The 13,026-nt window shown below is 34.0% G+C and overlaps 1 protein-coding gene across 2 annotated transcripts in view; it reads right to left on the reverse strand.

Moving 5' to 3' along the window:
- Positions 1-6,681: 6,681 nt before the first annotated feature.
- Positions 6,682-13,026, reverse strand: part of PLOD2 (procollagen-lysine,2-oxoglutarate 5-dioxygenase 2) — a 95,998-nt gene continuing 89,653 nt past the window's right edge. For both annotated transcript variants that reach the window (XM_090275653.1, XM_090275657.1), the window contains 5 exons: positions 11,493-11,558; positions 10,135-10,239; positions 8,414-8,560; positions 8,181-8,306; positions 6,682-8,018 (listed from right to left, as the gene is read on the reverse strand). In XM_090275653.1, the coding sequence (XP_090131779.1) occupies positions 7,863-8,018; positions 8,181-8,306; positions 8,414-8,560; positions 10,135-10,239; positions 11,493-11,558 (600 nt within the window). In that variant the 3' untranslated portion in view covers positions 6,682-7,862. The remainder of the gene's footprint in view (positions 8,019-8,180; positions 8,307-8,413; positions 8,561-10,134; positions 10,240-11,492; positions 11,559-13,026) is intronic.

Genomic DNA, 13,026 nt, shown 5'->3' on the forward strand with positions numbered 1-13,026 from the left:
TTCCCCGTACCTATCATTCCTTTTTCCCTCTCGCTGCCTACTTAGTGTGCCTTTGTTTCGATTCCCTAGCTTCTGCTATTGGTTGTTGTGATAGTTTTTATTTTAATGTTCCTAGTTTTGATCCTCCTTCTAACCAGTCCCTTTAACATCTCATATAACAGTGGTTTGGATCTAACAAACTCCTTCAGTTTTACTTTGTCCTGGAAACACTTTCTCTGCCCTTCTATTCTGAATGACAGCTTCGCTGGATAGAGTAATCGTGGTTGTAGGTTTTTTATTTTCATTACTTTGAATATTTCTTTCCAGTCCCTTCTTGCCTGTAAAGTCTCCTTTGAGGAATCCGTTGATAGTCTAATTGGGACCCCTTTTACATAATTCTTTTCTTTTCTCTTGCTGCTTTTAAGGTTCTCTATCTTGAACTTTTGACATTTTGATTATAATGTGTCTTGATGTGGTCCTCCCTGGGTCCAGCCTATCCGGAACTCTCTGTGCTTCCTGGACCTGTAAGGTCATTTCCTTCCCCAAGTTAGGGAAGTTCTGCTTCATTATTTTTTCACATAATTTTTCAATTCCTAGTTCTTCTTCTTCACCCTCTGGCAATCCGATAATTCGAATGTTTTTTTGCTTATACCTGTCCCAGAGGTTTCTGAGCCTCTCCTCATATTTCTCACTTTTTGTGTCCTCTTTTTGCACTGGTTGACTGTTCCCTCCGTATGTTCCGATTTGTTGATTTGGTCCCTGGCTTTTCCTTTCTCACCACTTGTCTTGTATGTATTTTTGTTCATTTCAGTAGGACTAGCCTTCATTCCTTCCCTGTCTTGATTCAGCCCCGCTGTTAGGTCTGTAAGCTGTCTTATAACTATAGCTCTAAACTGAGCCTCAGAAAGATTCTCTATTTGTTCATCGGTCAAGGCCTTTATTTGTTTTTTCATTAGCTGTGTGATTGGTATTTCAATCATTAATTCTGCCATTCTGACCATTTTGTTTATTTTTCCTTCTTGGGCGGGGGGCTGTCACACCTCTTACACTATATTGGGCAGGGCCCCGTGTGCTCGTCACAACCTGGCGACCTTTCTCACCACACTGTGGCGCTTTGCGTGGGGGCAGGGATCCAAGATGGATTCCTGCTGTTACTCTCCGCTGAGAAACAGGGCCACCTCCCAATGGGGTCCGCCTTCCCGGGCATTGGAACTGCAAGCCGATGGATCTGGTCTGCAGCCGAGGCCGGCTCCCAGGCACATCTCTCCTTCCCCCAAATACAGGTGTGTACTTACTGGGTCTCGCTGTTCGCTGCCGCAGCTGCCGCAGCTGCCGCCTCCAGCACAGTTCGATCTTTCTCAGCTGTGCTTTTGCCCTTCCTATCCATTCGGATGAGCACCACTTGTTTATGTCTTCATATGTTGGACTTCCATGTAGCTTTATTTTCTGGAACTTATTACTTTTGGTTTTGCAGTAGTTGTAATCCTTCTTAGTTGTGGAGGGAGACAGAGTGTTGGTCTATGCCTCCATCTTGGCCAGAAGTCTTATTATAACTTCTGAATGTCATTATTCTCTCCCAAGATGTTACTTTTCACACTGGAATTCACTTTGTTACCCTTTATATGTTTAAGATCTGCCAAATTCTTGACCCATTTTAAAGTTAATAATATAGCCTCTATATTTACAACAAAATACTGCTTCCTAAGTCTGTTTATTCAAACTCTCACATGCAAACAAAAAGTTTATAAGTTCTGAAGGTTTTTTGTTTTTTCTGACATCACTCCAGTTACAGCTCTCTTAAACAATTTAGTTTTTTAACAGATTCATACAGGTCCATAGAGACAGATGTTTTTTGTTTTTGTTTTTAAAGATTTTATTTATTTAATTTTAGAGAGAGGGGTAGAGAGGGAGAGAGAAAGGGAGAGAAACAGCAATATGTGGTTGCCTCTCACACACACCCAACTGGGGACCTGGCCCTCAACCTGACTGGGAATTGAACTGGCAGCCCTTTGGTTGGCAGGCCAGCACTCAATCCACTGAGCCATACCAGCAAGGGCCAGGCAGAGGTGTTTTAAGTTGTGTTTTCTGGTTTCTTTTTTCTCTCACATCATAACTAGTTTAGGCTCTCCTAAACAATTCAGTTTTTGAACAAATTCACATAGGTCTATACTTTTGAAATTATAAATTTTTAATTCCATTACTTATCACATTTTTAGGACCACACTGAATAGATACTAAAATAGTGTTTGGTTAAAATCAACAAGCCACACCCAACAAGCAGGGAAATCTGTAACCATAGTAACAACAGTTCCAGAGAAAATACAATTGAAGTCACACTCCCCATGGCATTTGAAAATCCAGTTTTCACATTTCTATTTTTTTAAGTTTAAAGTGAGATAATAAAATATAGACTTTTAAGTCAGTATATTGACATAATGCTTTTTTAAAGCATTTTTCTAAAAACTGTTTTAAGAGGCATAAAACCAAATCCATGCCATTCAAAATACTATTGAAAGCCTAGTAAAATATAGGGCCCTAAGCAGGTTACTCCTATACTTACCACTTTGTTTCAGTCCTTTGACCCAGAATGTTGAGTGTAATAGTTATGTCAGTTTCTTTTTATATCTTAGTACATCATTCTGTTCAACTCAGGGCCATCTACATATCCCTCTACTCAGGAAAAAATGTACAAACTGTCTCAAGTCTTTACCTCACACATCATAACCAAAATGTACATCGATCTATTTTTATTTTTGGTCTATATGCTAAATTCAGTACTCCTATTCTCTCCAGGCTGTATGCTAGGCTCTACAAGCGTCAATACTGAATAAGGCCCAGTGGCCCTATTGAGGAAATGAAAGGTAAACACTCAGAGAAGCAGACCCTATTAGTTATCTACACGAACCACAAGGTGAGCCAGCGATGTCACAATTTGGCATGACTTACAAAATACATCAACTATGTAAACACAGATGAAAATAATTTAATAAAATAAAGTTTAATAGGATGTCATTTTCCAAATATGCACTTTTTTATATTATCTAATCATTAATGCTCAGTAGAAGAAAAATATGCTTTAATTTGTCCATTTCTCACTTGGAAGTTATTGAGCTTTGTAAAACGTAAAATTCTCCTGAGCAGTTGTAGAATTATATAACACAGTGTGATTTCCTTAAGGATTCTTTCTACCATTTCACAATAATATTCCCAAAGAAAAACTTAATGAACATAAATTAGTGTTAAGAATAATGTCTTTTAAAATTATTTTATAATTAAACTGAGTTCGCACATTACAAATCAACATAAAAGTTTTTCTCCTCCATTCCTTCCTTTTCTTTTTTTAAAAAAATATTTTATTTATTTATATTTAGAGAGAGGGAAGGGAGAAAGAGAGAGGGAGAGAAACATCAATGTGTAGTTCTTTCTTGCACTCCTCCAACGGGGACCTGGCCCATGACCCAGGCACATGCCTTGACTGGGAATCAAATTAGCAACCCTTTGGTCTGTAGGGTGACACTCAGACCACTGAACCACACCAGCCAGGGCTTCTTTTCTTTCTTTTTTTTTTTTTTTGTAGTCTAATATTTCCTTTGGTTGAGGATGTTTTAGCATTGTCTTATTTATTAAAACTATTATTTAAGTTGATTACTTGTGTGTTTTGTATTAGTAAATAGGCAGAAATTCCTTTCTAACTTTCAGAAGAGTGAGTATATTTATATTTTTTAGTCAACCATTTCTCGGGAAAAACAAAAATAGCATGCGAAAATAAACATTGTTACTTGATTTATCAAAATAATAAAAATTAAACACTACCACCTCAAAAATCAGCAAAATAATCTACTTTTCCAAATGAATGTTTTCTAATCTATTTTAATATACTAAGAATAAAGACAAAAAATATAGTTTAAAATTCATCTTAAAATTTTTCTTTAAAAGCTGTCAGGAAGAAAGGGGGAAAAATTGGAACTATTGTAACAATATAATCAATAAAATATACTTAAAAAAAAAAAGCTGTCAGGAAGATTTAAGATTTATAAAGTCTGAAAATCCCTAGTATATATAATTAATTTCAAAGTTTTCTAATTCCTTTTATTAGAATAATTTACACAGTACTTGCATTTTTAAAGCATGTTTACATGTACATTTTTCTACTTTTCATTACTTATTTTTTAGTATATTTCTCTTCAAATTTAATCCAAAATTCATTGATCTCATTAAATAATTCATACATATATCCTTTTTTTCTTACCTTTGGCTTTTTCTTCACAAAGTGTTATTCTAAAAGTTAGTTATTTAAAAAAAAAAAAAAAAGTCTTGCTATTCTAAAAGACCAAAGGTAAACAGTCATATTGACAAAGGCTGCTTTCATAAAGTCTTAAGGATTTTAATTTTCCAAAAATAGTCAACATCTAGTCAAAGAGAGGTATTTACTGAAACTGACTTCTAAACTGTGACTAAAAATTTTCTTTGGTTTTCCTGCAACTTGAAGAGAGCTTTTGAACAGACCACCCACTCTATACTCCAAATGAATGTCTGGTCCCCCAAATGTCATATAAGATGGGCTTTAGAGTTAGCAAGCAGGGAAATTGAGTGCATATGACAGGCAGGAAAACAGCAGTAAAGGAATATACAAAGAGATTCTTTCATTAGGATGGACTACTCAATTCATATCTTAATTGTTTTCCATATTTTCATTCTTTAGAGGGGTACAATTGGATACTTTAGGTTACCTAAAGTAACTTACTAGTTTTTTGCTTTTTTAAAAAATAAAACCAAATGGAGAAAACTAATATACTAGACTACTACTAAAGTACCCGCGTGAGGGGGAAATATTCACGCTGATTCCTATGCACATTAGGAATTAGAAAAAAAACTGTTGCCATGATGAGCTTTGCCTTTGGTAATATACACATGCACATGAATACACGTGCAAACATTAATGGTTACCTTTGAGGTTAATATACTTTAATCAAGCTAAATTAGTTATGAGAATTCTCCCCTTTCTACTGTCTTTAAGTTAAATAATAATATGCAAGTCTTTTCCATAATTTCATTTCCAAAAAAAAAAAAAAGAAGTTAAAGATAGCAATGATATAATCCAGCAATTCCACTTCTGGGTATATATCTAAAGAACAAATTCATTATCTCAAAAAGGCATCTGCACCCCTATGTTTATTACAACAATATTTACAATAAAAGACATGGAAACAACCTAAGTGTCCATTGACGGGTGACTAGATAAAGAAGTTATACCCACAGACAAAGACACACAAAATGGAATATTAGTCAACCCTAAAAAAGAAGGAAACATTGCCATTTGTGACAACATAGATGAGCTGTGAGGGTGTTAAGTGCAATAAGTCAGATAAAGACAGATACTGTATGCTGTCACTTATATGTAGAATCTAAAAAACATTAACTCACAGAGAGGACAGACTGATGGTTGCCAGAGCTGAGCATGTTTCAAGCTGCAGCTTTCTCCATCCATACAATTCTGTTTTCTATCTTTCAACTTTTCTGACCTACTTATGCGAATTTCTCACACTTTCTCTCACTAATTATTAATTTTTCTTTTAAAAACTATGTACAACATTTCATGAAATCTGGGATGAGAAGGAAAATAGAAACTGAGCTCAGCTGACTGCCCCAGTCCAGTTTCTGGAAACATGGCACATGGTCCACATAGTTGCTCTAGGTCAGCACCCATGTCCACCACAACCGAAATGAACTAGGATTCTGTTGATGTCATTCCTCTGAAACGATTACAAGGGACAGTGAGCTGGCTCGCACTGGCAGAACTCTGTTTTTATAACCAGAGTCTGTTCCAATTGGTGGCATTCATGACATACCAGCTGCTACATATTTGGAATACCTTCTCTGAAGTATACTTAAATATAAATCACAAATCATTACTAAGATGTCTCCTCTACCAACAGCTTGTCGGATAGTAGGAATTTACTCTGGGTATTAAGTGCCACTGAAGAAAAGAGGTAGAACCCAGCTTCCTTATTTCCTAAGTCTGTCTCCCAGTAATTATAACATCTTGTTCATCATCACATCCTCAGTGCCTATAACACTGCCTGGCCCATAGTAGAAACTTGGAAAACACCATTGAATAAGTAAATTTATATTGAAAAGAATAATGAGTAAAATAAATAATATAATAAATATATCTCTATTTCCTTACTTGTAAAATAAGTTAAATTTCTAGTCACTTTAAGATTGAAATATTAATTCTATTTATAACTCAATAGTTTTCATTAAGCTATGATACCAGTAAATGTACCAAGCAAAATGAAAAGAATCATAACCTATAATATCCAGATATTCAGGAAACTCCATTATAATTCTCTTCTGCTTTTTTAAATCCTCCTGAGGATATGTTTGTTGATTTTAGAGAGAGAAGAAGGGAATGAAAGAGAGAGAGGCAAGCACTGATGTGAGAGAAAAGCATTCATTGGTTGCCTCCCATATGCACCGAGACCGATGATCAGACCCACATCGCAAGTATGTGCCCGGATCATGAATTGAACCTGCAACCTTTTGCTGTATGGGACAACACTCCAACAAAATGAGCCACCCAGCTAGGGCTGATTCTCTTCTAAATCACCAATAATAAAGAGAACAACAAAAACTTATTTTTAATTATTTTATTTTTCATAATTTTCTAACACATGGTGTTAGAAAATGAATTTTGGCACCAGGATGTAGAACTTTTTTCAAGTTTAACCTATAAATTAAAAACAGTAGCTACAATAAGAATATTTAAACCTCACTGATAGAAATGGTGAAAATCAAGGCACAACATTTTTTGTATAGGGAAACTTTCAAAGTGGGAATTAAAAAAGCTAATACAAAGAATAAGAAGGATAAAATAGAGACTATGCTGGGAAGACAAAAAAGTGAATAACCCTCCCTAAAAAGAGAGTAAGGAGGGAGGCAAAGGGAAAAAGGGAAGAGAGGCTCACCAACTTATTTTCCTGATATAAAATTCAAGTACTTAAATTTTTTTTAATCATAAAATGCTGCTACTCATCTCAAAGAAAAAATAATCCTTATAATTTTCTAGAATTAAAAATACAACCACCTTCTTCGACTTAAGGACACTTAATGACCTTAAGTCAATACTTAAGGAACAGAAAAGTTTGAAAGCTTTTCTAAATCTAAGATCTACTTAATATAATCTACCTTGGAAAATTCACGAATGAAGATAGGACTTTATTTCTAATACCAATGTAAAAAATCTGTCTAACCATCTAAACAAAAATGTTTTCAACTGGATATGTAGCTCATTGTATTTTGTACTAAGTTCTTAAGGAAAAACATTGTGTAATACTGTTCTTTGTATTCCGTCAGGAACTACTGTAAAACATACCTACATAGGAGGTCAAAAAAGTACTTACACATTAATAGCACACAAATTCAGTTAGAATTCCAGTTTTCCAACATTTCAAAAACTGCCAATTTTCATTTATTTCCATTTTACCTAAATGTTGGTAAGTAAAATGCTTCCCAGGCTTTGTTAAATAAGAAAATATCATTAGTCTCATTTGTCACTTGTACATTTGTACCTGAATATTTTATCAATTGAAACAAAAATTCATAAAGTTGTCATTATTCTCAGAGACAATAAGGCAAAGAAATAAATATTCACTTTAACTTTTTCTTTCTTTTCTTCTTCAATCTGTGTTTTAAGGCTCAGAGCAGACATTAGGATATATCAAATATTTTTTTATAAAGTTTTTCAAATGTTTGGCCCAAAGTGAAGTTGTTCTGTTGAAGTTACTTAAATATTCCTCTCATCTTCTCAAGCACAACTTCAGACATGTTCATGCCGGTCATCCATTCCAAAAGAAACAATGATTCAAAAGAAAGTGAATAACTTAGGGGTCTATAAATGACACTGCAATGTATCTCGTTCCATTTTTAACAGGAAGTCCTTCATGCAGATGAGTGAGCCTCCCTGGATGCATGAAGCTCCAGCCCTTTCTGGGTGACTCAATAGAGCAATTGTACCTTAGAAATTTGCATCCACCTCCCTAAAAGAGATAGAACAAATAATTGTATTAGCCTATTATGCTTATTATTTTTATCAGTAGCAAAATTAAAATTATGCCATAAAAGCAGAATATTTTTTAAAAGGGTAAAAGCCTTTTTATAATAACATATTGGGAAATGTAAAAAGTAAAACTGACAATTACCTGGAAGTCTTCTCCCACATTGTTGAGTGCAATGTTGATAGTAAACGTAGAAGCATCATGATGAGGACGAAGGGAACGCTGTCTATCAGGGGAGTATTTTACCACAAAATTCAATAATGCAAATCCCTAAAGAATAAGGTAAACAAATGGATTTGCTTATTAATAAAAACATAAAATAGCATATTTGTAAAAACTAGTAGTAGGTAGGCAGGAGTAACGGGAGAATAAACTACCTTCGTGTAATAGCCTGCAAAGACTTTCAGTGTAACTGGTGCAATAAACTCCCGGATAAAATGAAGCCAAACATTCTCTAGATCAATTTGCTTCATGTGAATATCATCAGTTGGGACATTTTCATAACCACCAGATATACGGCTATCCTAGAAAGAACATAAATGACATCATAAAGTGTGGTCCATGAGCAATCCACATTTATACTATCTTGGAATTTTTTCAACCCCAAGACCATTATGACCAAAAATCTAACAGTTTAATTATGGCACACTATCTGCATTAACTGTAAAACTATCAAAAAACTTCAGTAACATGGCTTTGCAAATATATCAATGAAGCGAAATTGCAGTCAGTAGACTCCTTCCTACTTACCTAACCTACTTATCTAACCCACTTATCTAACCCAAAATTAAAAGCCCAACATAAGAAGCAACAAGTATTTATTTGAGAGCCAGAAGAACAGCTATTCAGAAAGCACTGATTCAGGCAGAAACCCAAAGAGTGTTCAGATAAACAGGCAAAAGGAAGGGGTATTTATGAAAAAGGGAAGGGGGACAATTACATCAACAGAAGGAAGGCATTTCTACAGGTGCAGATAAGCTAGCACAGTGTTGCTAATGCTAAATAATGTTTTCAATTTTCAGTCCAGGTAGCCACAGTATCTCCTTCCTTGTTATCATTGCACATGGTTGTCTGGGATACAATGCTGCCCTTAGGTGGAGTCTAAGGTTATTGTGCACTGTTTCAACACTCTAAAGATTTGAGGAATAAGATGTGCAAAGCTCTGGAGTGGCAGCTCCATCTTCATTTTAAAGTGGCTCCATTTATTAATTACATTATTTTTTTACAAAAGTGTATGTGGAGTCTGACTATAAAGTAGATAAAATTAATTTCCAAAGTCCTCCCAAGTCCCTGAAAAAAATGAGTTTTTTACAGTTACCCTTCAGGCAGTCTTAGCTGCTTGACTGATGGGCAGAGATCTGCTGGATTACCAACCACCAAAACAAGGTTTCCCAGCTCTGTTTCTCACATCTACTTTGTGGAACACAAAGTCCTCCCATGATAGGTTCTCATTATTCTGCCTGCAACCCGCTGACTTCAAGTTCTTCATCATTCTTTGAACTTTTTTCTCCCTGCTCAGCTAACTGGCTGAAGAATATAATTAAGCAGAGGCAGTAACAGTCAAGAGTTTGCACTTAAATTCTTGGCATTGTTAGGGAGTCTGCATGTGTGGGCTCTCTGAGGAAAAGAAAAACACTGAACCACTGAGAGTAAGACTAAGACTCCCTGCCAAGTCTTTGACACTGAATGCAAATGCAAAACTGAATTACACTAAAGGCATTCAAACAGATTCTTCCTTTTTACATTTTGTACCAAAAAAAAAAAAAAAAAAAAAGCTTAGACAATCTACCAGATAAACTTAGTATTAGAACAAAAAGTCATCTTGAAGAACATCACAAAGTGAAGACATACATTACCTTACCATCTCCAGCCTGGGGACAATGACTTTTAGGGACCATTCAGTGCAGTTACTTGCATAAATGAGACACTGAGGCCCAGAAAGATCAAATGTTAAACACTAATAAGTTAGTAGGAGCTAGCCTGTTCCTTTGGGTCTACTCAGAATTGTACAACAAAATCCTCTCTGAGTTCTCTAAATGTCTACTCCTCTTACCACCCACAAACACATTTTAGTTTTCTGTGTGCAATTACAACTTACATGATGTTTCCCTCCAGACCACTGACCATAATGCTCCATTTCTTCCACCAACTCATCGCAGGCTTCTTCAGAAAATATCGGAAACCAAAAGACATCTGGACAAGGCTATAAAAGAATGGCATCACCATTACAAGAATAACATTTTGTGTCTTTTAACTAAGAACTAGTATTTCAAAAGTAATAGGACAGAATATTCAATATTTATGTCATGTAGATGTCCTTTTTAAGAGATTTGTCCCATGTTACTGGCATTATTATTATATTACAAACAATACTAGTTTTTGTTTTTTTAAACATTTTCTGAGACTTTATTTTACATTTTAACATCAGTGAAATCATCATGTGTCTTAAAGTCATAGTCAAGCAGCCACTACAATGTAGTTTCAATGCTTTGTCAAACATTTATTCTGTCTTCACCCTGTATGTGTACATGTTGTGTGTCTGTGTGTGCATATGCATATGTGCATTTAGCTGGTGTTGCATCTGCTGAACTGAGTTGCCTTTTAAAATGTCTTTTTACATGATTTACACTATAATTTCCAACAGAAATGAAAAGTTACTGTATATACAGTACACTAGGACATGTAACATCTATGCATTAAGAAGTCTAAAATAAGTCTTTCAAATAAAAAAATTCTAAATGACTAAAAAACACTGTCATAGTTTAATTGGTAGTATTTTTTTTTCTTTCTCAGAGTACATAAAACAAGGTATCTCAGAATGAAAGACACCTTACATTCTCTGTTATACCTTATTAGCAATAGTTTGGAATACTAATCTAAAACAGTTCATTTTGTAAAAACTGCCTCTGAGAAGACTGTCTTGGAGCCCAATTTCTGTCAAAGGTAATTTTTCACTGAAAGAGATCTGCCAATGGCTCTTTATTTTTAGTGGTTTGAGAAAGCTAGGACATTGGGAGCACACTTAAAAAAAAGCCCATCATCTGAAATCTTCTGTTCATATCCAGATTTTACAGTTTTACAGCTAAATGACCCTTAAGGCTATAAAACTGGGAATTAAGCCATATGAATTTTACCTAAATTAGGATAGTTTCTCCACTTTCACAACACCTTCACTAAAGGAGAATTGCAGTAATAATTTGCCCCTTTGGAAAATATATAGCAAAACACTCTACATCATAGTAATTATTTTTTATTCATTTGTTATTTATAGAAAGAGTGGGATGGAGGGAGAAAGAGAAAGAAACATTGATCAGTTGCCTCTTTTATGTGTCCTGACTAGAACTGAACCTACAACACACGCATGTGTCCTGACCAGAAATCAAACCAGCTTTTCTGGACGACGCCCAATCAACTAAGCCACACCAGTCAGGGCTTGTAGTAATTATTAATACAAACCTGTTCAACTATATTTTCAGTAAAAATCTTTGAATAATCACGGTTTATATATTTTTCCTTCCAGTCCTACCAAAAAAAAAAAAAAATCAATTGAACAGATTAGAGCAAATACTTTTACAAATACTTCAATAAAAATATAAAGTATATGCATTTTAGAAATTGCTCGAACAACTTATAAATGACTGTTTTGGACAAAACAGGAGTTCTCAGAAACCACAGTTTATGTTTTTTTAATGTTTGCCTGATTCTGTGTTTGATCTTATATTTCTATGAAACACAAAATTTTTATTTATGAAGTTTTGTATCTCAGGATTTTAAAACTTGAGTGATCGATAATGATTAGATTTATATGCTATATCCTATGCACATATACAGATAAATATGTGTTTAAAATTGAACAATAACAAAGTCCATCAAATATTACTAAATATTAACACATTAATCAACTTTAGTCATACTTTTATAGTGAATTCCTCTAAAATAATTTCAATTTTTAAAATGTATTTAAAATTTCTTCTTTCACTTCAGTGTTTAATATTTCTCAAAGAATGATCATAGGGTTACTAACATTTCACTTCTTTTAGTTACTAAAATTAAGGTATATGACTTCATGTCAAAAAATAGGTCCTGTTTATACTAATTCATGAACCTGATTCTTCTCTTTAACCAATTTCTGACACATACACCACACATCTAGGATATCTAAATCTTTGTCAACATCAGCTAAGGAATCCTTTTCTTGGGTCAAGTGTTTCATTTAAAACCCCAATTATTTAAAGGGTATATATAAAAAATATTAAGTGATTTATTATCCCAAAAGATACCTTCTTAAAAGCATTTAGACAGTTTAACAAAAATCTTGATTTTCTACTTATGTAGTACAAATATAGGGAACCAAGGGGAAGAACTGAGGTACAGACATAAAATAATCCCAATCAAAATATGTACCAAAAATATTTATCTGAAATACACATTTTGAGGCTAGATTTCAGATAATTTATATGCCATTCTTAGTTTTGCATATCTCTGCTTATACATAGCTCACATTATTTTTGATATAGGGAAGCAAAGTTATCTCCAAATTTTTTAATAAATTTCATTTATAGTACATAATTATAAGAATCAAATTACTATATTATCTCAGTATTCCCTATTATTGATTAGTTTTCTGATTCCAAAATATGGGGAAAAATTATAAGTAAATAATTCATAACATTCTAGAATCTTTCTATCTTTCTTATGCATCATTACTAATTTTTAAAGTTAAAAAAAGCCTCTAAAAATTTACATTAATTTTTCATTTTAGACCACCTTTCAAATATGAATGAACAAACTGTGACCTTACTGATTTCTTAGATATTCTGATAATGGGACAATCATTAAATATTTTGCTATGTATATCTCCCACAAGGCATATCCATAAGGCTAATTTCAAAAAACAAGAAACAAAGTAAAACTATAGAAAGAAAAGCAGTCCCAAACTTACTTGTGATATTATCATTCCATACTCTCCCAAGATTTAAGTTTTTACACA

This window comes from Furipterus horrens, unplaced genomic scaffold, assembly GCF_987537825.1.
Source record: "Furipterus horrens unplaced genomic scaffold, mFurHor1.1.pri manual_scaffold_1, whole genome shotgun sequence".
NCBI lineage: Eukaryota > Metazoa > Chordata > Mammalia > Chiroptera > Furipteridae > Furipterus > Furipterus horrens.